The sequence below is a fragment of the Nyctereutes procyonoides genome, unplaced genomic scaffold, assembly GCF_905146905.1.
Source record: "Nyctereutes procyonoides isolate TBG_1078 unplaced genomic scaffold, NYPRO_anot_genome, whole genome shotgun sequence".
NCBI lineage: Eukaryota > Metazoa > Chordata > Mammalia > Carnivora > Canidae > Nyctereutes > Nyctereutes procyonoides.
This window is the reverse complement of record NW_026575051.1, coordinates 1,493,886-1,517,182: the sequence shown is the minus strand read 5'-3', so window position 1 is coordinate 1,517,182 and position 23,297 is coordinate 1,493,886. Positions and strand designations below refer to the sequence as shown.

Genomic DNA, 23,297 nt, shown 5'->3' with positions numbered 1-23,297 from the left:
TGGCAGGTAGGGAGGGCTGGCCCAGTGTATTAATACACACATCACCAAGTCCTTGTACAACTCTGGGCAAGTCCCCTAACCACTGTAAGGAGATCAGGGGTCGGCTCCAAGCAGGAGACCCCAGGACTCACAGCTGCTCGAGGGCAGAGCGGGAAGCGCGTGGCCACCAGCCACTCTAACTAAGGCAGAAGAGCCGAGGCATGAGGCTGAGCACCAGCTGCACCGGAGGCCCCCGCTGGCCACAGTGGGGCAGGGGAGCACCCCACACGCACAGCAGAAGGGAGGCTTCAGAGTGATGCCAGAGCCTTAGGGTACAGGGTCACCAGTCCACTAGGGTTGCTCCCAGTGCATTATCTGAGAGAGACACTCTCAAGGGTCATCCAGGCTCTGACAACTGAAGATGATGCAAACCCTGGCCTCAGAAGCTGGCAAAGGTGGCAGGGGCACTGCTCTCAATCCTTGAGACACACTGACACTTTGCTGCCAGAGGCCTTTATTATTGTCCAGGGGCCCGGGCACAGCAACAATCCAGGTATCAGCTGGGGGAGGCGGGAGGGTGACCCTCACACCTGGCACCCCTGAGTGCCATACTCCTGGAGGAAGTCACTGAGCTGGGCACAGGCTGCCCGGTGGCGGGTGCTCTGGCACAGGCGTTTGGAGGGCATCTCCTCAATCCAGCTATTCGAGTCCAGCAGGTATTGGGGGCTGTAGAGGCAAAAAGGCAGTCAGCAGGGGTGGGAGGGTGGGGAGGTGCGAGAGGAGGGCACGAGGCACCTGGTTTCTGACGGGGCAGGTCTGGGTGCTGGGCATCCATTCCCTCATGAGGCATGAGGAGAGCAGGAGACAGAGGAGGCCCAGAAAACTCACTCTCCCTTGAGGTCCGAGGTAGCCCCGTCCAGACCCATGATCAAATATTCCTTCCCAGGTTCCAAGCGAAGGCGGCAAGAGTCTCGAACCAGGAAGTTTCGGGTCTGACCGACCTTGGCCTTGGTGTCCTTGGCTGAGAGGATGATGTACACAGGAGTAGTCAGAGGGGGGCAGAAGGTCCGGGGTGAGCGGGGGGCCCAGGGCTGTGCGTGGAACCTCTCATTTGGCCCTCACCGCTCCTTACGGGGAGGTATGGCCACTTTTCGATTTATGGACAAGCCCGGAGCTTCCAAGAGGCTTTTAGCTCAGGCCCTGAACTTACACTGTCCAGAGCACCCGGGCCACAAACCCTTGACCTCGGCTCCCTATCCCCCACCCCAGCCACCTGCCCATCCGTTCCCCTCATACTGAAATGAATGACTTGGGTGATGCTGGTCTCAAAGAGGCGGAAGGCAGCTCTGCCATCTTCTCGGAGGACCTTAACCTGGAAGCCTGTGGGGGAATTTAAGAGAAGGGAGCACAGGTGTGTTCCGGCTGTGATCAGGAGCAGGCCCAGGCAGAGACCCTGGCGGCGGCCGCGGAAGACTGACCGTACTGCACTCGGGGGTAGTAGCAGGCGAACCTCATCCTGTAGCCGGCCTCGTCCTGCAGCCCCCGCTCCAGGGCACGACGCTGCCGGGGGCACTTCCCTGCATCAGGGGCCCAGGTGAGACAGCGCAGGCCCTCGCCTCACCGGCTCCCTGCCCTCCCTCCCGGCCCTGGGTCTCACCCTCGGCACACTGGCAGACGTCAGCGGAGCACAACGTGGACAAGAGTTTGCTCTTAGTGGGTGCCCCATAGAACACAGAACACTTGTGCTCTGGGGAAGAGAGAGGGCGGCTAGAGCTCATGTCCCTCCCCCATCCCCCACCTCATCCCAAGGAGCCGCAGGACATCCTGCCACGGCATGGCCCCAGCTCCTGATGTCTCACACAGGGACACCTGCTCCCCACCTGCTGAGTGTCCCCAGGTGCTCACCAGGGTTGTAGTAATCATACAGGGCGGCGCTGGCCGGCTGCACGAGCCCCACAGGCACCTCCTGCACTGCTCCAAAGCCCACACACTCCCGAGATGTGGGGACCTGACACAGTGGGGAGGAGAGGTCAGGGCATGCTCTCTGGGTGCTGCGGGCCACTGTGGGCCACTGTGCTGCATCTCCTTGACCTATCCCTGGTCTTATCTTTAGTATCTTTCACATTCTAGTACCTTCTGGCTGCCAGAATTCTAAAAACTGCTCTGCAAGGTCTCTGCTGACTTCACTGCCAGTCGGTGACGTCGCAGTCTCCAGTGCCCAGGGGCAGTCTCACATCATGGACACATTGTGCATGAAACTCTCTAAGCTCAGGGTAGCTTCTGGCCGTCCCTGGCTCTCTCTGACCTCATCATGCGTGACCGTTCCTCTTCTTCCTCCCTGGAGGCGCAGTCTGGGGCCTGGGCTCCTCCCGTCCCCTGCGTTCCCCTGAGGTCTCAACTGTTCCTTGGCTTTCACCAAAACCTTCCCAGCCGATGAGTCCCAAATTAAACATTCAGCCTTATTCTTGCATTAGGATTGCTGTGAGACCTAGAAGTTCCCCAGACTCCTCTGCCTGCCCCAAAGCCCGCCCCCCTCCCGACAGCCTTGCTTCATCACCAGTGCAACAGGGTCTCCATTTATCTGTCATAACCTAACGGCAGGTGCTGTCACTTGCCCACCTCTGTGACCCTGCAGCTCCTGACTTAGGCCCAGACCCGTCTCCTCACGCCCACACTGGCTCGGTCCTGCCCAGTACCCTGCCACTTTCCCTCCTGAGCTGGGCTGCTTAAGTCAACTCCTCGCCCAGGAATCTTCCTGGCCCCTCATCTTCAACCAAACTCCTTTGCCCAGCTTCTCAGGCTAATGGGGGGTCCAGCCCGTCGGCAGGCACTGGGCAGGGCAGTGTGGGGGGGTTCCTTGATCCCCAAGTGCCTGGCTTAATGGTGTTACAGTATTAACATATCTTTTTCACATTTTCTCCAAGAGATTACAGTTCACATTCAAAAAAAGTTTGAGGGCCATCAGAGGATGGATGATTGTTCGCTTTAGCCAAATAAAGGCACAAAAAGACAAAAACTCATCCGTGACTATTATCACTTCCTAAAAGAAAATACACTTCAATATCAAAAACAAAACCCCCCAAAATGAGGAAGGTCAAGTAGGAACAAGCAAGGCAGCCCTCAGTTGAGTAAATTCAGCTTTACTGAATGCTGACTGGCACCAGCCCCCAAGCCGCATCCCAACTCGGCCCCCATCGCCCGCCCACCAACAGGGTGACAGGGTGGCCTCCCAGCCTGCACGGAACCCTGCTGCAGCACTCATCTGTCCTGTCTCCCTGCTCACACCACAGGCTCTCTCCCAGAGCGCTGGCTGCTGATCCAGCTGCCCCCTGGGGAACCTTGTCACCCATGCTCACTAAACCCAGTGTCCTCCTTCCCTGGTTGCCCCTCCCGGCTCACCGAGTCAAAGTACAGCAGGACATGCGGCCCCTCAGTCTCAAAATGACTCACATAACGGTCAGAGAGGGAGGTCAGCTGTGGGGAAGGACAGATGGTCACTGGGAGGTAGCCCTGAGCCCTGCACCAGACAGGGCTCAGCGGCTAAGATCAGGGACAGAGCAGGCTCCCGAGCGCACAGCGCTTTCACCACCCCCCACTGCCCCCAAGATGCTGACCACACCTTCTCCAGGTCGGCACGCAGGGCACTGAATCCACTCAGGAGGGTGATGTCCGCAATGGCCATGCCTGACAGCCCCACCTTGCCGTTGCGCCTGCAGAGCAACATGACCGGGGCCCACATGCCCTGGCTGGCGGATGCAGCCTCCATCTCCCGGCCTCTGCTTCCCGGCCTCCACCTCCTGGCCCAGTGATGCCCCTGTGCCAGTGCAACCCCAGTGCTCACCAGATGCACACAGTGTACTGTACTCTGGATTCCTCCTCCTCAGGCGCCTTGGGGGCCTCCCGCCTGCGGCGGTTCCGCCGCCTCTCAAACAGTTCCAGGGGTGTCACGGTCTGGGAACTGGCGTCCGGGTCGTCCTTGGCTGGAATCTCCTCATACACGTAGTCCTCGTAGTCCTCGTTGGCCTCCCCTGCACAGCGACAGTGATGACATCATGACTTGGCACTCGGCACTGGCCCCCTCAGGGCCCTAGGCCTCCGACCCCAACACTCACTTGTGTATTCAACATGACCCACAACCGAAACTTCAATCTGAAGATCCTCACAGGTCGTGTTCTTCAGGTCCAGGACGTTGTAGGTACGAAGGATCTAGCTCAACAAGGGGTGAGAACAGGGCACGTTTGGAGCACACACCTTTTCCGGGGCCACACTTGGGGCATCTCCTGGACTGAGGGAGTCCAGGCTTTGGGCCCTTCTCCTCCCTCCTGACCAGTCTATAAATACAGATGGCCCAGGTCTGGGGTTAGCCAGTGAGACAGGAGGCAGGGGCCTGCCCTCAGGGGCAAGTGCTCTCCAGGGGGCATAGAAGAGGCTGGGATGGAAAGCTCCAAGAAGGCTTCTGGCCCAAGCTTCCAGGAGAAGAACAAGTCTGTCACTCGGGAAGAAGGAGGGAAGGACATTCAAGGCAAGGAGATCTGTGTAGATGAGCGGATCTGTCTGGTCAGGGAAGTGGGCAGACGCTTGATCGTGCAGGTGGAGGAGTCTGGCTTTTCTCCAGGGCTAGTCTGACTAGTGTTTTCAGAAGGTTGATACCCCTGCCATGTGCACAATGGTAAGAGGGGAGAGATACGGGGGTAGGGAGAAGTTCCAAAACCATCTAGCAGAGTCCAGGAAACAAGTGACAAGGGCCCTGGGCAGCAGGGCAGTAGAGGAGGAGATGCCAGGGTCATAAGGAAGGGCTGGGGTAGGGACACTAAGGTGGCCTCTAGAGCGGTGCCTGGGATCCCGTAGGGAAGGGGCCCCATCAGCCAGGTGAGGGCACACAGGAGGAAGAAGGGGTTGGAGTGGCACTGTGGTGGAGGTGCCAGGAGACACGCGGGGCCTGTGGCTCAGGGGAGAGCCCTGGGTGTGTACACCATCAGCCTTGATGGGGGCTGCGCACCCCAGGGGGGCTCCCTCCTTCCTTGACCATGACCTCTGCCCTCAGGCCTCCCTCTCAAGACCATGGCCACCCCTGGCCAGGACCCAGGTGTTCACGGCTGCTGGCTCTCACCTTCAGGATCCCTTTGCTGTTGCCTCCCACTTTCACGTTAATCTTGCTGCCCAAGGAAAACTTGCAGGAACAGAGAAGGCAAAGAGATGTCAGGAAGGCACACAGGACACCTCCTCCCCGAACACACCCTCTCCTCTTCTGTGACCCCAAACTCATGAGGTTTACTCCTCCACGTCCACTACCTCACTTTAGCCTCCTAAAAACCCTGTTGGGTAGACTCTGCATATATTACTTTTGAGATGAGATAAATGAAGCTCAGAGGTTAGGTGACTTTCTCTAGGTCATTCAGCAAGTATCTTCCCACAAGGATATCAGGACAAGCTCCCGTGGGGATTCCACAGGGCTGGGGATGGGAGGGTGACAACTTCTGGCCTGGCCACAGTAGGGTTGGCGGGGGCATGGCAAGCCAGGTGAGGGAGTGGCTCACCTGCAGCTCCTCCTCCAGCCCCTGCACTTGGTGGTTGTTCAGCTGCAGCTCATGGGACTTGAACCCACTGCGCCCTATGGAGCTAAGGGTCACATTGAGCCCCCTCTCTTTGGTGGTGTGGGAAACAATCCAGTACGCAGACAGAGCATCCAAAGCTATCACCGTGTCCTGGGGAGGTGAGCCAGCGCTCAGGCACTCTGTCTCAGGACCACCCACCCCCGGAGCCCCTGGGCAGCTCCTACCTGAGTGCTACGGAACCCGCCTTGGAAACTGCCCTGGTGGGTAAGCCAGGCTGCAGCGTGGTCAGCCATCTCTGACTTGCCCTCCCGAAGCAGCAGGTCAAGCAGGGCGTAGGCAGTGGTTTCAATCCACACAGCCGGGGCCTGGGGCACAGGGTCTGTTGGGCCTTGAGGAACCAGGGTAGGTGGGATGGCGTTGCCCTGAGAACCAGGGACTGAGCCCCAGTACAGGTTATCTGGAAGTGCAGAGACCCATGGGTGAATGGGGGGGCGGGCCCTAGTTGCCTGGCCCTCTGATGCTCCCCCAATTATCTCTGCTCATGTTTCCATTCCTCCTTAAGATCTTCATTCAATTTCTCCCTTTGGGCACACTCAGGGGTCCTGGGGTCCCCCATGGCCCAGGCTCATTGCCAGGATCCCCGTGGCTCTCACCCCCAGCCTTCTGGGCCATGGCCAGGAGGTTGCGGTGGGCAACCTCCTGCAGGTCCTCAGGAGCCTTGCTGAGAGTCAGGGCATAGGCCGTGATGGCAGCTGCATGAGCACCCAGGGTCCCAACACTTGCCTTCTCCCCCAAGAACAAGTTTGCTCTTAAGATGGAGGTTTCCTAGGACAAAGTGGGGAGGAAGGTCAGGGAGCTGGACACCCAGCTTCCTGGGGAGAAAGCAGGAGTAGGGGGTAGGGGTGTAGCTGGGGATCAGGAAAGGGCAGACACCCGGGTACACTTACCACTTTCTGTTTCAACTGCTCTGCAGCGTCATCCTGGAAGATGGCCAGCCCGTGCTGAAGGGCGATGACTACAAAGGCTGTGAGTGCCACAGTCTCATCGTCTCCCACCAGGCCCCCCTAGATGAAGGGGGCAGAAAAGATGTCAGCCAAGAGTGGGGCAGGGGGCAGGCGGGTGGGAACAGGAAGGGCCCTCCCACCTGGGATCCTCTGACCGGCCTCAGCCCCGAACCTGCATGCCCCTGTGTAAGACCGGGCAAGGGTCCTGGAATGAACCGTCCTCCTGCTGCTGGGACAGCAGCCACTTGGCTGTCTCCTGCAGCTTTTCAGGTGAGCCGCCCACCTGCTCCTGAGCCAGACTCAGTACCTTCAGCACAAAGGCCGTCAGCCTGGCGGGGAGAGCAAGATGGCTGGGGACAGTGCCTGGTCCCCACAGGGGACACATCCCTGCTCACCCAGGCACCGGTTACCCACCCTCCCACTGTACCTGGCTCTGCACCCCACCCTACCCCCAGCCCCTCTCAGAGACCTGGAAACACTCCCAACCTCACCAGGTACTGCTATCTCGATGTAACCAAGCCCCGTAGGAACCATTCGTTTTACGAAACTGCTGGATCCGCATGTAACCTTGAGGACAAGAGGCAGCTGCTGAGGTGACACTCACTCCCCACCACCGGTGCCCAGGGTCACGCTCCCCATTCCCAGCAGGCGCCCCCTCCTGTTTCCTCCACCAAGCTGGGCCACCCCCTGCCTCTAACTGTCGCCTCCCAGCCCCATGCCTACTCGCCCTGTGCCTGGCACCTTTCTGGATCAGATCCACAGCATGGTCCTTTGTCTCGGGAGGCAGTGTGCTCCACTGCTCCGTCTTGTCCAGGTAGCGGGAAGCAGCCAATGTAGGAGCCAAGTAGATCATGGTTTGTTCTCCACAGCCCTGGGGAAGCCTCAGGAGGGAGGCCAGGCCTCCCGGCGACAAGACCCCCTTAGAGCCCAAAGTGTCCAAGGGATGTGAGGCTAGAGGGGAAATGGAAGGGCAAGGGTCAGCAAGCAGGTCTGGGGACCCACGGGATCTAACAGGGGTCTGTGGGCTTCACATGAATCTGAGGCTGCCCTGGGGACAGACTGGAGGGCACTCCCACCTGTAACCCTGACAAAGCTGCTGAAATCTCCATCTGGGATGATATTGGGGTCAGAGCTGCCGGGAATCTCCAAGGTCCGGGCTCGGTGGTCTGGGGGAATGCGGGAAGTTGGCAATCTGTTTGGCGGCCCACATCTCCCAATCAGGACACTGGTGGCCAGAGGCAGGGGGCCACTCACCCAGGGGATTGAGTTCATAGACAATCTCCTCCGTGTGGATGGCCCCTTCTTTCTGTCTCAGGGGAAATGCAGCTATGAGAGGTCACACAGCACTATGACCTGCCCCTCCCACTGCACACCCCCTGGGACTTGGGAGTCTGAATCTCAGGGACAGAGTGGGATCAGAATTGTAGAAGACAATCAGACCAAGGTATTCAGGGGCCTCTGGCCTGGCCGGCAGAGAGGGTATAGAGGGTTTGAGGGGCAAGGGGAAAATGTATATCTGGGAGCCTAGGGACCTGGACTCAGGACTGCTCCATTCACCTGAATTTGTAGAACCTTAGACACTGCATCCCCCACGGGGAAATCCCAGGACCCTCGAGCCACCACCTTCAGGGATACAGCTGTCGCCGCCGTGGGCACCACAGAGAAGCTGACAGGCCGGGCAGAGCCTGCGGGCACCAGGACACTCTGGGCCAGCCCTCCGCCTCCAGCCAGGCACAGCCCCTCCACTGGGGACACGTGGACGCTCACCTGGGTGCAGGAAGACGGGGATGGCCAGAGCCCCCACCCACCTGGGCTCCCCACACTTCACCCACGCTGGCTCCCACCCACTCCCTGGAAGCTCAGGCTTCTCCAGGGCCTCACGGTCAGATTGTCTTTCAGGTAGTTGTAGAGGACAGGCCGCAGCTCAAGCTGCTCAAAGCGGCGGATGGAGACGGGCAGGCGGAGGTGCAAGTGAAACTCACGGAACACTTGGATCTGGACTGGTGTAGCCACACACAAGCCTGGCAGATGGGGGGTGGTGAGGCAGGGGGTGCAGAGACCAGAGGCCACTGGGTCCCAGAGGTGACCCAGTTCTGCCCTACTCCCCGTCCCCCACTGCCACTTCCTAGTCTCTGGGCCCCAGCACACACCGACACAGACATCCCCAGGAGTTTGCCCCCAGCCCTATGCTAAGAGCAGAGGGCTACATGGGGAGCTTGGGTCCAGGGGAGAGAGACGGGGGAGCACTGAGGTCTAGGCAGGGCCATGTCACCTGTGCTTTCAGACAAGCTCACACCATGGATCTCCCACGTGGTCAGAGAGTCAGGGAGCATCGGTGACAATCTGCGGAGGGAAAGGCGAGAAGCCCTGTCACACCCTGGGCTGGCCCCAGACAAGAGCCCAGAGATAAGGCCAAGCCCACCACACCCCCTCACTGGCGGACGCGGTCCACTTTTTCCAGTGTCCAGAGCCAGTTCTCTGGGAAGAAGCTGCGCACGGGAATGTCATCTTCATCGATCAGGTCCTCCTCCTGCAGGACCTCCAGAGCTAGGGGACCACAGTGAAGGGCAATGAGGAGGGGGGCCATTCTGCCCTTCCAGAGGGCTGCCCGCCTGCCCCCCAGCGCCACCCAGGGCCTCACCTCGTGCAAGGCCCACCTGGCCTCTGGAGCGGGACTTCTTGCGCAGATCCTCAGCAAACTGGCAGCAGGACAGGAAGGGCCCCTGGCAGGCCGGGTGCCGCACCCGAGCCACCCGCTGCTCGCAGGAGCGTACCATGGGCAGCCTCGTCAGCCCATCCTGGCAGCAGCGCCTGGCTACTGGGGAAGCATACTGGCCCACTGCAGGGCCAGGCGAGGGTAAGCACAGGGGAACCAAATGGAGACACATCTCATTTCCTACCCTGACGTCTAGATACACGACGGCTCATCCTGAGAGACCAGCAACTTGGGTGAGGCCAGTGGAGAGAGCCTCCATCCATCCCCAACCCCAGAACTTGGGTTTCTGGCCCCAAATACCATTTACAAGGCCCACCCAGGAGCGGAGCTGCCAAGAGGCAGACCCGTCACCCCAACCCTTGGGCCTAGTGGAGAGCTACACAGGCACCCACAACTCACACTTCTCATGAATCGCCTTTTGGAAGTTCACGTTTCTCTTATTCCGGGAGAGCTTTCCTTCTTTGGGACAGCTCAGACCTGGTGGAAAGCAGGACGCAGTCAAGCAGAGGGTGCATAGCCTCCCACTTCCCCTCCTTGCTCCCTTCCTATACACTGACCCTCCTCCCATCTTATGCCCCCAGACCCCTCCTCCTTCCTGATCTTCCCACCACCCAACCCCCCTTCCTCCTCTGTTCTCACTCTTTCTGGCTGAGGTCAACAGGTCTCCATCAGAAAAGGCCAGACCAGCTGCCTCAAACACCTGAAGAGCATTGTCTCCACCTCCAGGACCACAGCCAAGGTCATAGCTGTTCATAACTTGGAAGACCTGGCAAGAAAAGGCCACCATGTTGCAGACAAGTTGAGGGGCCAGATCGGCCACTCAGCTCCAGGTGAGAAGGCAGGGTTTGGGCAATCCTGAAAGACATACGGAGAATGGGGAAATAGAGACCACAGGAGTCTAGATCTGAGGGAGGCCTCGAGGGAGCCTGCGTGAGATCTCGGGGTTGGGTCCAGGGCTCAGGACAGCAGGACAATGAGCGAAAAAGGGGAGAGGGGCCGGGGAAAACTGAGGTCTTGACAAACCTTGCCCATGTTGAGGGGTTTGTGGGACTTCCCACCCACAGCATACAGAGCCATGTCCATGGCTCCTAGTGCCACCAGAGCTGGAGAATCTGTTTGCAGGTGGAGCTTTACGGTCTCCCCAGGATGATAGTCCTTGTTGCTGCCCACATTCAGCTCCAGCTGGCAGAGGTAGGAGGTGGCAGTCAGAGTGGGGAGAGCTTCTTTCAGCCCCACGCCTCCTCAGTGTACCCGCTCGCAATCTCTCCTTTCTCTCTCGATCCCCTAACACACCGCCCCTCCCGATGTCAGTTACCTTGCCCTCACAGGCCCCTGCCTGGATGTCTACCCGCAGGGAGTTGGCCACTGGAATGCCCCCATGATAGTAGAAGGCCACAAAGTAGAAGGAGGGTGCCAACTGATGGTCCACAAACACGGAGACCGAGGTCAGGTCCCTCCTGGGCTCCCGATTCATAGACACAATCCGGCCCCGGGACAGGATCTGGGGCAAGGATGGTTTCCTCTTTACTGCACATCCCCAATCCCAAAACCATTCCCTCCATGCCCAGGGCTCCTTCCCGCCTGAGGCAATCCCTGCATCCTGCCCTGCTTGACAACCGGTCAAGGCGCACCATGTAGTAGTAATGAGAGAAGCTGTCCCCGCTGACACCCACAGCTCGCAGGTTCAGGTTGAGAGTGTCCTCGACACGAGGGGGTCGAGGATCTGGCCGCTCAATGGACAGAAACCTAGAACTTCCTGAGGGCGGGGCTCTCACAGTGAGCCTGGCTACAGCAGGGTGAGGGGAGCCTGCAGACACCTGGAAAGAGGGACAGGGCAGGGCTAGGGTCAGTGGCAAAGACCCCAGGACCCAGCTTCTTCCCCCAGCCCAGGACAGGGGGGTAGCCAGGGTAGCCCCTGGCTTTCCAGAAGCCAGCCAGCCTTTCTTTCCTTCTCCTACCCTGTCCCGCAAGCGGATGTCCTACCAAGAGCTGCACTTCTGAAGTGGACTGAGAGACAATGATGGGAATGGTGACTTGGCCGCTCCCATCTGTGTTTTGTTCAAGCTCGTGGATTCTAGGAGCAGATCTAGCCGAAGACAACGTGGCTGAAACTTTGACAGGAATACCAGAGGCTGGGGAACCAGATACGTCTTGGACCAGGGCCTGGGGGCAGGGAGGAGGGCCAGATAAAAGAGACTGCTCAGTGAGGCCATGTGCCCTTTTGACAACACCCCACCCTCCCTTCCTCTCCTCCAGAAGAAACCTGCAGCAGAAAGGGGGCCCCAGGCACAAAGTGTCGCTTGGTGTTGCTAAGATCCAAGGAGAAGGGAGATGACACAAAACGCCAAGATGTGAGCTCTGCTTCCTCCATCTCTCCTCCTGCAAGAGATGGGGCAGAGAGAGGTGGAGGACAGAGAGCCCCAGAAGGATGAGCAGGAGAGTGAGGGGGAATGCAGCTCAAGCATTTCTTGCTCACAAGACAGTGAGCTGCTCAGCGCATGGTCCGTCCTGTATTCATCTCTGTTTGCTGAGGCCTACACAGGACCCAGCATACAGATGGTGTGTAATGTGTCTGCCAGATGGACGGGGGTGGGGGTGGGGGTGGGGGTGGGGTGAAGGGGAAAAGAAAACTGAGATGGAAGCAGGAGTACCTTCTCCTGAAACCACCCAGAAACACAGTTGGGGAGATACAGTCTCCTGGGTCTTTTCTGGCTTTGGGCACAAGGCACAAGACACAAGACACAAGGGTAAGAAGAGCAGGGAATCATGTCGATGCTGGAGAACAGAGGGTCAGCTCGAAGGTCAGGGGTTGGGGGCAGGGGTTACAATAAGGGAAGCCCCTCACCTGGAGACTCAATGATGGCAGCTGCAACATAGAGGTGCAGCCCAGGGAGGTCAGCAGCATTAACGTTAAGCTTCTCCAGGGCACCTTGAACCTCAGCCTTTGAGAGGGAAATGTGGCACTGGCCATCCACCAGCTGGGGCATAGAAGAAAACAGGGCCTAGGGTGAGATCTGTCTCCCTCCTGCCCTTCCCCGCGGAGGGCAGGACCCTCCTGCCCCACCCTCCCCAGACCCCCTTCCCTTCCCTCTCCTCCCCTCACCTCCACCCTCCCACGCTCCCCACACCCTCCTTCCTACCTTAGTCTGACTCTCCAGCCCCCGAAGGAAAGTCTTATCACCATTCTCATTCAGGAGCCCAAAGCGCACATATGCTACCCCTTGCACGGGCTTCCCATAGATGTACCTGCCGCCGCAGAGAGAGTGGGAAGAGGGTGAGTTTAGGAAATAACACCCATGTCTCAGGGTGGGGATGGGGGTGGCACTAGGGCGAGAGGAACCAGGGCTTCATAGCTCCTTCAGACTTGATGGGGAACCCTGCGTGCCCCACGCAGGAGATGGGAGAGTTACCTGGCCTGGATGTCTAATTGGATCTCATCAAGAAAGCCAGGCACTGCCAGGATGTAGGGCTTTCCAGGAGCAATCTTCACCTCGAAGTTGGGAAGGACTGACTCAGGGTGAAGGGGTGGCAGGTCAGACTCCAGTGAAAGGACCCTCTGAAAACTTCCCTCCCTTCAGGGCTATGGCACCCACACCTCCCTGCCCTGCCCTGTCCCCAGACCTCCCCTTCTCTCCGTTTCTCCTTGAGGAAAGGAGAGGCTCGTCTCTCGCGTCTCCAGCTCTCACCATATTTCTTCACCTCAAACTGGGTGCTGCTGTTCGAGTCTCGGCTATCTGAGAACCGGGCTGAGATCCTCCATGTCCCTGGCCTACAGATGGGGGAGGGACTCAGCCCACTTGTGCAGGAGGCCAGAGGCCTGGCTCCCGGGAAGAGGGCTGACTTGGAGGGGAGCCCAGAACTGTGAGAGGAGGTTTGAGCTCTGACAGAGCGCTGGAGGCAGAGAGCCAATGAAGATGGGGATGGCGGGGCGGTCGCCAGGCCAGGGGGGTACTCACTCTGAGATATCGGGAATCATGAAGTCATCCTGGAAGATGGAGGAAACGCGCACTTCCCTCTTCCGCACACGGAGGCCATGGGAGTTCTGCGGTGGGAGTAGAAGTGGTCACGGGTGGGAGGGCAGATCAGCAGCCCTCCTGGTCAAGAAGGTCAGAAGTCAGGGACTCACCTCTACTGTGACCGTCAGGGTGTCAGCGGATGGGCGCATCTTTTGATCCAGAGCAAAGATCCGATATCGAACTGGGAGAGAAGGGCAGGAGGTGAGCAGGAATCCATTGGCAAAGGGTGGGCCTCAGCCCTCACTGCTCCCAGCCAGTGAAAGGAGGACAACAAATATTTGCCAAGCAGCCTCCCTATGTAGCACATTCAGGCTCTTACTTACAGGTGCCAAACATGCCCTGGGCAGGCTGGGAGAGCCAGAGGCAGAGGCCCAGGGCTTGACTCACCCCGCTGGCCAGGGTTATAAACAGGCTGGTCAGTCTGCAGAAAGAGGTGCCCTCGGCGAGAGGAGAAAAGAAGGTTGACGCCCTGAACATCTATCTTTCTGGACAGAAAGTTCTTCAGCCATGCTGACTGGGCCACCAGCTGGACCTCGGGGCCACTGAGGAGGCGGTAGAGGCCACAGTTCTCTGCTTCTTCTGGGGAGATCTTTCATGACAGGGAGAGGAAGCAGGTCAGAGACAGGGCAGACGGAAAAAGCTAGAGATGGAGACAGAAACAGGAAAGGCAGCCATGCAAGGTGTGGCAGGGGGAGCCTAGCGAGAGCACAAAACGCTGACCAGAGGGGAGCAGGATGAGAGTTGCTAAGAAGCCATAGAGGGGAGTGGAGGCTAGTTACCTGGAGGCTAAGGAGCACGAAGTCTTTTTCTGAGCTGAGGGTAAAGTCAGCCTTTGTGGAGCAGAGGGCATTCAGGTTGGATGGGTTTCTCAGGAACACTGATCCTGCCACCACCTGTCCCAGGGGAACATCCTGGAGCTGCACCCCCACTGACAGGGGGACCCCCAGGTGAACCACAGAAGGCGAAAACAGGAGCAACCTAGGGAGAGCAGGAAAGGTTGGTGTTCAGCATCCCCCAGGCCCCTCCGTCCCCCCGTCCTCAGTTAGGTCCCCTACGCCTGCTCTCCCACCACCAGCCCTGTCCTCCTCAAGCACTTCGGTGTCCTTCCTTCCCGACCTGGGCTTATGCAGGGATAGGGCAAAGAAACTGGCCATCCAGGCCAGTCCCCAGAGGAGCCTCATGGCTGGAGGACCCAAGAGGGATCAGACCAGTCTGTCTGCCTGCTCCTCTCTGGTCAAGCCCGGGCTCTGAGCAGATTTGACTCTGGACCTTGCTCCTCCCCTGGCCCTGCTAAGCTGGGAAACCATGTGACAGGCAAGAAATGCAACTGGCCCCAAGCCCGGTGTTTAGCAGGGTCAGGGGGAGGAGGGACAACCCCCAACACCTGGGTCTCTGAAGGAATCTGAGGAAATCACGGCTCCGAGTCCTGTCCTTCCACGTTAACCCTCTCATCCCAGTGCCCTGGGCAGCCGCTATATTGGGTGTACCTGGGTGTACATGCGCATGGGCGTAGGAGTCCAGTGTGGCTCAGTACATGGTTGGAGACACATGGCTTCCTTGGTAAAAATCCTAACAAAACAAAATACCAGACACTTGTCTCTAACTACAATCCCCACAAAACCTGAACGACACCAGGTCTTCGCTCTGTGTAGGCCCCAACACAAATTCCACGGCTGAGGACACAGGGCATACCCTTACTACCCTGCAGGGAGAATGGACCCCAGTGTCCTTTTCTCTCTCGGAACAATGAGGCAAAGCTCAGGCTCAAGGTTGGCTTTAACTCTGCCCCCAAACCAGGTGTCCAGATACATATTACCCCCAACAAAAGACATCCAAGAAATTGCACATGGTCTGTACTTTATTTGGCAGCTTGATCTTAACATTTAAGAAAGAACTCTGCCCTCTCTCACCAGCCTTCCCGGAAATCCCGTCTTCCTATCCCAAGAGCGACAGCTGTACTTTGCTGTGTGAAAGGCAAGAGCCATGGCCTTGGCACGGTTTCTGGCTCCAGTCCCACAGAAGGGCAGAGAAGCATTGCCCAAACCCCACCACTGGGTCAGAGCCCAGGTAAACAGCAGCAATCACGTCTGACCCTTTATACAGATGCAAGCCCAACACTCATCCGGGCTCCTGCGTCTTCCCAAGGTGACCCTATCTCATCCACCACTGGACATACTCCTGGACCCCTCTCAACCCACTCAGCAGAGGTATGCAATGACGAGCAGAATCCTCATGTCTCTGGCAGGCGGAGGAGAGTTCCAGAAGTGGTGGAGACACTGTGCAAGCAAAAGAAAAGACAAGGCTGGAGCCAGATACCTAGGCCAAAAGTCTGGGTAAAACTCAGAGGTTGGCCTGGGATAGTCCCAGGAGGGAGTCCAACCTTGGTTCACTGCCTTATCATCTGCTAGAGGCTGAGGGCGAGACTCACCAGTCCACTAGCTGGGCCCCAATGAGGTCGTGCACGTGGTAAGTGAGGCCAAGTCGCACCGAGGCAGGTGCCCGCCGGCCCAAAAGCTCTGATAGGAGTAGCTCTCGGTACTTGGCCTTCCGGACCATGCTGAGGACAGCCTGGCGCCCTGGAGAAGTGGCACAGGAGAGGGGAAAGGCATAAGGCTTGGGCCCCAAGGAGCTACCCAAAGGTGTTCTTAAAGGGCTGAGGACTTGAGCTGCAGATAGAATACCTTTAACAAAATATTTGATGAATCTCCCAGCCCCAGGCACGGCTAGCCACCAACTCCCAGCATCTCGGACGGTGAGGACTCCAGCATTCACCAGATGCCTAAGGAGGGCGAGAAGCCAGGAGAGGAGGCCCACTGACACTTGGACACTGTCTCCCCAAAACTGCACAACCATGCATGGGGACTAGGTAACAGTAGCCCACCCGGAGTGGTTCTCTGCTCACCTTGCTGTTTAACACCCCAGGCCCTTGCTTCCATTCCTCTCCCTAGACTGCCTCCCACCCCCACTTTCTTTTCCTCTTACTATTACCTGTTCAACTAAAGCTGCTTCTCCTCTCTTCCTCCTCCTTGACCACATGCCCTCACATACTCTTGGCCCAACCCCAGGGGATAAACAAGGGCCTTTCTTCTGTGCTCCTGCCACTTGCCTTCCCCAGGCCTCACCATGGATCCTCCCATGTTTTACTAAAAATATCTAAAATGCTTTCACATATACCTTGGGTTACAACATAGGGAACCTGAGCCAGATAAGGCCCCATGAAATGGAATCCTCACTTCACCCTGGTTTCCGCTTTTTAATGCGAAGGCTTTAGGGCCATCCCAAGCTCCTACCCCTCTCTATTCTCTTAGTCTCAGCAGGGTTCACAACAGGCACTTATGGTACCTGGTGGGCAACTAGTCATTGGATTAGCCATCCAGAGCTCCTGGATTTTAGACCAGTATTCTTTCTAAGGCCTCAGGTAAAGACAGGCCTCCTCTCTTGGTGAAAGAGTACAAATTTAGGTCATTTTACTAAAAAGAAGAGTCTATCTTTTTGGTAGGTGCACTGGAAGAAGGAAAAGGCTGGATGGGACTGGGAGGAAACAGGGAAGTTCTATTGGTCCCCCAAGTCTCACGTGATCTCTGGGTCCCTGAAGCCGAAGGTCTCTGTCATTTGGTCCTGCTGGAAGCTAAGGTCCCCACAGGCTGGAAGTACCAAAGCCAGAAACTTCTGCACTGCCCCAGCATATGGTCGGCCATCACAGGCCCTGAGGACCTGGAACCAGAGATGACAGATGCAGTCTGGCCCCACCCTCACCCTCCACTGACCCCTTCAGGACATTTCTCTTCTGGTTTTCCCTTTCACTCATGTCCTTCTACCTCTCAGACTTTCCCTCATTTCCCTCTCGTTCATATTACTGCTCACCAGAGTCCTATGTCCTCTCTGTGAGACAGAGTAAGAGAGTATGTTTCTTTTTCCTTCCACTCTTCAACTTCCCAGCCTGCCTCCCCCCCCCCCACACACACACACAGTTACACGCACTCTGGTCCTGTAGTCCTCAGTGAAGATGATCCCATGGGCGTCCAAGTCAAAGCCTAGCTGGACGATTCTGATCTCCCCCTGCTCTTGAAGCTCCTTCTGTTTCCAGAGAGATGGCAGTAAAAAGAAGGGCATCAGGGTAAGCCACTCTGCTATCTCTGGGAACTTCTGGGCAGGGAGATTTTATTGCCAATATTGGGGAGTTTTTCTCTAAGCAAAGGAAAAACTGTGGGGAGAGAATCAGGTGGTTTACTAAGTAGTCTTTTCAAATTAGTTACCCACCTTTCTATCCACCCATCTCATCAGTTCCCTATCAATCAACATATATTTCATAAGACCAATCATACGCCAGACACTAAGATAAAGTAGTGATTAACACATAGGCCCTGCCTTCAAGGAATTAGCGGTCGAGATTTTGGGTGAGGGAAAGTATCTGAAGAAATAATAGCAAGTCCAAAATCTCAAAAGTATATCAATCCACTATAAATTCACAGAACAGAGCAGACTCAGTGAGGAAATAACTTACATTAACAATTGAAAAATATATATTCTCTTCAAATATACATAGACTAGCAAAACTGACCACATAGTCTCAATAAACTTCCAATGACTGAAATCATAGTGTGTATGTTCTCTGACCACAATATCATTTGTGTCAGAGATCAGTAACAACTAGGTAATATGAAATTGTATAAAATTAAGTCACATTTCTAATCAACCCTTGGTCAAAGAAAAAACTCACAAAAATGTTACAACATATTTTAAACTGAATCATAATTAAAACACGTGCCAAAACTATATATATCTGCATGTGCTTATGATAAATGACAACCTGACGTGCCTATTATCAGAAAGGAAGAGGATGAAATAAATGGGAAAAAAAGTAAAATAAACCCAACAGTAGAGAGAAAGCGTTAATAAAATAGAAAACATGAGAGAACTACAAAACTAAGCATTAATTGACTGAAAGACTATTAAAATTGATAAGCCCCTGGTGAGACTGACCAAGAAAATGGGAGGTGGGGTGGGACTAGAAAAAAGCACAGATAATCTAAAGAATGTAAAAGGGGTCATCACTACACATCCAATAGACAGTAAAACAAGACTACAGACTTTATCTAAATTAGAAAATTTAAATGACTAACAATTTCCTAGAAACATAGGAAATTTTTCACTAGAACTGACAAAATGGGATATATTCACAAAATAGAAATATATGAAAGCAAATGCACTATCACTACCTGAAACTGAGAAGAATTTCAAAAGTATCCACCTAATGAAACACGGTATAAATACAGTACATACATCCATACATATTACTTTATTTACATCGAGGTCAAAAATGGATAAAACTGGGCTATGTTGTTTACGGGTAAACACATGGGTGGTATAAAGAAAACCAAGGGAACAATTATTATACAGGTCAGGACCATAGTTATCACCAAGGGACACATCTCATTTCCATCAGAGAGTGATGTATGTGGCTATAGTCTGCCTTAGGTGGTAGTTAAATGGGTATCTGCTTATGAACATTCTTTAAATCGTGTGTTTATATTTTCCTTTGCGCAATTTTTAAAGCTTTTTAAAAATTAGGCTACCATCAGTAAATTACAAACAACAAATAACTCTGTAAGGAGTGGTTCTATGGGGGATCCCTGGGTGGCTCAGCGGTTTGGCGCCTGCCTTCGGCCCAAGGTGTGATCCTGGAGTCCCAAGATCGAGTCCCACGTGGGGCTCCCTGCATGGAGCCTGCTTCTCCCTCTGCCTATGTCTCTGCTTCTCTCGCCGTGTGTTTCTCATAAATAAACAAATAAAATCTAAAAAAAAAAAGAAGTGGTTCTATCTAACTTGCTTCCTCCCGAGAGTGGAGCTAGTCTCCAACTTCCTTTTCTTCCCTGTTTTTGTCCTGACAGGTTACCATTAAACTTCCACATACTAAATCCAATGGACTGATTTGGGGTATTACCTTACTTAATTTACTGGCCTTAAATCACAGGTTCTAACACTGCCAACTATTCCACCTCCTTGAAAATCTATTTGCTTTCTCAACAGGCCTCTTCCTGGGTTCCTCCTAACTCTGACAATTCCTTCCCAGCCTCTTCCAGAGACGAGACTCCTCTTCCTCTGCTTTCCCTTTACAACAATGGGTCCCAAATTTTAAGGAACATTAAGAATCACTTGGGACAGTAATTCAGAATGTAGATTCCCAGGTCCTACTTCAAGAGATCTGCATCTATTAGCTTTAGGTGAGTCCCAGGAACCTGTATTTTCTAACAAGAAGCCCAGGTAATTCTGATACAGGTAGAACTCAGGACATACTTTGAGAAACACTGCCTTAAATGTGGGCATCTCTTAGCTTTGTAGGTTTGGCCCTTTCACTCTAAACTTGAGGTCCTTAACCCTGGACCTCAGAGGATCTGTAAAACAACCCACCCTCCCCCTAAAAAAAAAAAATGCACATATACCTTGTATGTATGCGGCATATATGCATTTTTCTGGAGAGAAAGGGCCATAGCTTTATCTCTTAAAGTCTGTAAAAAGGTCAAAAACTGCTCCTCTACTCCCTCTTCCTACCCAATCTCGCCCACCTCCACAGACTGACTGAACCGCTACAACTCTAGTATCACCGGCTCAGAATTCTCTCCAGTCCCTCACATCCAACTGTCTGCTCACACTTGCCTTTAGATGCTTCCCAAGCACCTCCAAGTCCTCCAAAATCAAACGTGTCGCCTGCGCCAGCCACTCAGTGCGTCCCTACTCGACTCACTCCCCCACCCAGTCCTGCCATCTGGAAAACCTGAATCATCCCGGACTGCTCCCCACGCTCCTCACCGTCACCATCCTCGCCCTCCTACCGCGCTACCCTACTTGAGGCCTTCGCCGGTCGGCCGCCGCAACGTCTCCCTAACCGATCGCCCTGCCTATCCCCCTTCCTCCGACCCACGCGGCACGGCGTCCCCTCTCCGGGCTAACGTTGCCCTCCAGCGTCGCCTCACGGTTAGGGCGGCGACAACACCCCGCGATGTGAGGCTCCGACCTCGCCCGAGGACTCCGTTGTCACAGGAGTCGCTCCTCCACCTCCACGATGCGGCGTGCTCTCCCGCCGGAGGGTCTTTCCGCGAGGTCCGCGGCGCCCCCCCAGGGAGACCCGCCGACCCACTGGGGTCAGGGGCACGCGGCGCTCCGGCGAGGCCGTCGCCCCGACGCCGCTCACCAGCTGCCGGTCGGCCGCCGTCCGGTCGGGCAGCAGGCTGTACACCTGGCTCCGCAGCGCGATGGGCGGCAGCGCGTCCTCGAACAGGCCTCGCGGGAACAGCTGCACCAGCTCGGCGACCGCGGCGCGCGCCGACCCTGGACGGAGAGACCGGTCACCGCGGCGGGCGGCGGGCGGGGGGCGGCGGGCGGGCGCGCTCCCAGCCCGGCCCCGGGCCACCGCGCTTACCCGACTCGCCCCTCAGGGGATCCGCCTCGGCCTGCCCTCGCTCCCGCCGCCGCTTCAGCCCAAAGGGGTCCGGGACCAGACCCTGCCTCTTGCGGCTCATGTCCCGGGGTTCAGGCGGGGGAAGAGGCCGGCGCCGAGGGAGGGGGCGCGGGGACGGCGTCTTCCGGCGCAGAGCACTGACGCGAGGCTGCCTGGAGGCCCGCCCGCCCGGCGCGGTAAGGATGACGCGCCCCAAGAGCTTCCGCGGGCCCTCTCGGCGCGGCCGGGAGCAGCGCTGCCACCCGCCGGGACTGCCTCCGGCGCGGGGGCGGGGGCCGGGAGCGCGCGGGCGGCGGGGGGAGCGCGAGCTCCCGGGGGAAGCGCGCCCCCGCCTGCCGCTGAATGCGACTCGGAGCGCGGACCCCACCTTTGCGCGCCTCCCGACTCCTGGACGCACCTGCGTGACGTCTCCGCTCGGTGGAGGGGGCCCCCGGGCTTGGAGGCCTCCGGGTCGGTGATCTGCGCCGGGACAGCCTTCCTCAGCTCCCACCGCGTTTGAGGCGTCGGGAGCGGCGCGCAGGGCAAGAGGAAAGGTGGGCTGTGCGGCTGTCGTGTTTGTGCTCAGGGCCAGAGCCTGGCCGTCGGGAGGCTCGCTTAGTCCCGGGCCTCCCCCGTAAAAGGGTAACTTCCTAGCCCCCAGTTCTCAGGACCTCATGGATCGCAGAGAGACCAAGAGAAGAGCGCCGGAGGCAGATGTAGCCGAGCCTCGGAACAAACTCGCGCGCCCGGCACTCTCGCTGCCCACAGACCCTGCCCTCTACTCCGGCCCCTTTCCTTTCTACCGGCGCCCTTCCGAGCTGGGCTGCTTCTCCCTGGATGCGCAGCGCCAGTACCACGGAGATGCTCACGCCTTGCGCTACTACAGCCCACCCCCTACCTATGGCCAAGGCCCCAAGTTTGACCTCAGAGATGGATACCCTGATCGGTACCAGCCCAGGGATGAGGAGGTCCGAGAAGGGCTGGACCACCTGCTTCGCTGGCTCCTGGATCACCGAGGCCAGCTGGAGGGGTGAGCAAAGCATAGCACACATGTAGATCTGGAGACCTGCACCCACTCTCTAAGATTAGGAGAGCCAAAGCTGGAGTGAGTTCGGTCTTTAGAAGGAACCTAGGCTCTTTGGGAAAATCACCTGAGCTAATGCTTCTCACTCCTCCCTCAGGGGTCCAGGCTGGCTAGCAGGGGCCATAGTGACATGGCGGGGGCACCTGACAAAATTGCTGACGACACCATATGAGCAGCAGGAAGGCTGGCAGCTGGCAGCTTCCCGCTTCCAGGGGACACTATACCTGAGTGAGGTAGAGACACCAGCAGCTCGGGCCCAGAGGCTCGCCCGGCCACCCCTCCTCCGGGAGCTCATGTACATGGGGTACAAGTTTGAGCAGTACATGTGTGCAGGTGAGAGTTGCATCTGCTCTGGAGCCCTCTCCCCCTTCCCCAGAGATTGAAAGTCCCCTCCCTTGTTGCTGCTTCTCTCCTTGTGCAGACAAACCTGAAAGCTCCCCAGACCCGTCTGGGGATGTTAACACCAATGTGGCCTTCTGCTCTGTGCTACGAAGCCGCCTGGGAAACCACCCTCTGCTCTTCTCAGGGGAGGTAGACTGCACAGACCCCCAGGCCCCATCCACACAGCCCCCACCTGCTATGTGGAGCTCAAGACCGCGAAAGAGATGCACAGGCCTGGCCACTGGAGGAGCTTCTACAGGTTCAGGGTGGGGGTGGGTAGGAGGAGAGCCTAGAGCACACAGCTGGAAAAGGGATGGGGGCGGGGGGGGGGGGAGAGGGAGAAGCTGGGGAGTGGGGGGAGGGCCCTACTGACCCCTTGCCTTTCCTGACAGACATAAGCTCCTAAAATGGTGGGCTCAGTCATTCCTTCTGGGGGTCCCAAATGTCGTTGCTGGCTTCCGTAACCCAGAAGGTTTCGTCTGTTCCCTCAAGACCTTTCCTACTATGGAAATGTTCGAGTATGTCAGGGTAAGGCAGTGGTGCTGCAGCTCCCACCAGCGTCCCCCACACCCAGACCACAGGTCCACTATGCGGGGCTGCAGTCCGCCTTCCCCTTTCCTGTCTTCCCCCTCACCACCTGCCTTCCACCTCCCTCCTCCTCGGCCCTCCAGAATGACCGTGATGGCTGGAATCCCTCCGTGTGCATGAACTTCTGTGCTGCCTTCCTTAGCTTTGCCCAGAACACAGTTGTGCAGGATGACCCCAGGTGAGGCATTCAGCTCTGCCCCTGCCTTCTGGGTCTCCGGAGCTCTCCTCCAGCCCTCAACCTGTGACCCCATGTGCCCCTTAGGCTTGTCCATCTCTTCTCCTGGGAGCCTGGCAGCCCAGTCACGGTGTCGAAACATCAAGATGCACCCTATGCCTTCCTGCCCACGTGGTATGTGGAAGCCATGACCCAGGACCTCCCATCACCCCCCAAGACACCTTCCCCCAAGGACTGAAACTTCAAAGGGGCTGGTCCTGTCTCCATGTGCGCAGATAAAAGCGTATTTCTAGGTGGTTCTTGCTGTGTCTTTTTTTTTCTTGGTGTGTCTTTTGCCTGAGTCATCCCTGCCCAACACCTT

General features: G+C 56.8%; 3 protein-coding genes across 4 annotated transcripts; 1 reads left to right on the top strand and 2 right to left on the bottom strand.

Annotated features, from left to right (window-relative positions):
- Positions 1-470: 470 nt before the first annotated feature.
- Positions 471-14,538, bottom strand: LOC129512998 (complement C4-A-like). The gene is made up of 41 exons (XM_055330638.1): positions 14,387-14,538; positions 14,050-14,248; positions 13,658-13,859; positions 13,381-13,451; positions 13,211-13,296; positions 12,941-13,023; positions 12,665-12,761; positions 12,395-12,500; positions 12,100-12,232; positions 11,518-11,633; positions 11,238-11,417; positions 10,886-11,071; positions 10,570-10,755; positions 10,278-10,436; positions 9,894-10,020; positions 9,654-9,731; positions 9,180-9,377; positions 8,974-9,085; positions 8,811-8,881; positions 8,420-8,559; positions 8,096-8,305; positions 7,793-7,844; positions 7,615-7,704; positions 7,280-7,489; positions 7,030-7,105; positions 6,711-6,867; positions 6,482-6,598; positions 6,188-6,359; positions 5,759-5,991; positions 5,517-5,684; positions 5,090-5,149; positions 4,092-4,185; positions 3,821-4,007; positions 3,599-3,689; positions 3,379-3,453; positions 1,885-1,987; positions 1,637-1,726; positions 1,458-1,556; positions 1,276-1,359; positions 868-1,000; positions 471-705 (listed from the first exon to the last, which is right to left on the bottom strand). The coding sequence occupies exons 1-41, from the start codon at positions 14,449-14,451 to the stop codon at positions 564-566; spliced, it is 5,238 nt and encodes a 1,745-aa protein (XP_055186613.1). The 5' UTR covers positions 14,452-14,538; the 3' UTR covers positions 471-563.
- STK19 (serine/threonine kinase 19) lies at positions 14,115-21,148 on the bottom strand. 2 transcript variants are annotated; one of them, XR_008665120.1, is made up of 9 exons: positions 20,691-20,864; positions 20,463-20,599; positions 17,252-17,347; positions 16,845-16,984; positions 15,952-16,049; positions 15,699-15,846; positions 15,363-15,546; positions 14,758-14,839; positions 14,115-14,248 (listed from the first exon to the last, which is right to left on the bottom strand). XR_008665120.1 is itself a non-coding variant. In XM_055330647.1 (7 exons), the coding sequence occupies exons 1-7, from the start codon at positions 20,788-20,790 to the stop codon at positions 15,501-15,503; spliced, it is 765 nt and encodes a 254-aa protein (XP_055186622.1). In that variant the 5' UTR covers positions 20,791-21,148; the 3' UTR covers positions 15,111-15,500. The 2 variants fall into 2 exon arrangements, 1 of the variants encoding a protein (XP_055186622.1); XM_055330647.1 differs by lacking the exons at positions 14,115-14,248; positions 14,758-14,839 and having other exon boundaries at positions 15,111-15,546; positions 20,691-21,148.
- On the top strand, positions 21,123-23,235 carry DXO (decapping exoribonuclease). Its single transcript, XM_055330646.1, is given in 8 exon segments — positions 21,123-21,262; positions 21,363-21,738; positions 21,890-22,125; positions 22,214-22,363; positions 22,366-22,432; positions 22,566-22,701; positions 22,845-22,939; positions 23,024-23,235. Coding segments are annotated over 7 exon segments (1,191 nt in total). The 5' UTR covers positions 21,123-21,262; positions 21,363-21,382; the 3' UTR covers positions 23,175-23,235.
- The last annotated feature ends 62 nt before the right edge of the window (positions 23,236-23,297 follow it).

What these genes read in the sequence shown, in the direction of transcription:
- LOC129512998 (XM_055330638.1), bottom strand. Translation starts at nt 14,451, where the DNA reads ATGAGGCTCCTCTGGGGACTGGCCTGGATGGCCAGTTTCTTTGCCCTA. An exon ending in GTTTGAGGTGAAGAAATATG is followed by an intron (nt 12,762 to 12,940) that starts GTGAGAGCTGGA and finishes ACCCTGAGTCAG; the next exon opens with TCCTTCCCAACTTCGAGGTG. An exon ending in CAGCTTTGTCAGGGTTACAG is followed by an intron (nt 7,490 to 7,614) that starts GTGGGAGTGCCC and finishes TTTCCCCTCTAG; the next exon opens with CCTCACATCCCTTGGACACT.
- STK19 (XM_055330647.1), bottom strand. Translation starts at nt 20,790, where the DNA reads ATGAGCCGCAAGAGGCAGGGTCTGGTCCCGGACCCCTTTGGGCTGAAG. An exon ending in TCCCCTGAGGGGCGAGTCGG is followed by an intron (nt 20,600 to 20,690) that starts GTAAGCGCGGTG and finishes CTCTCCGTCCAG; the next exon opens with GGTCGGCGCGCGCCGCGGTC. An exon ending in GGGGCCCAGCTAGTGGACTG is followed by an intron (nt 15,547 to 15,698) that starts GTGAGTCTCGCC and finishes TTGCTTGCACAG; the next exon opens with TGTCTCCACCACTTCTGGAA.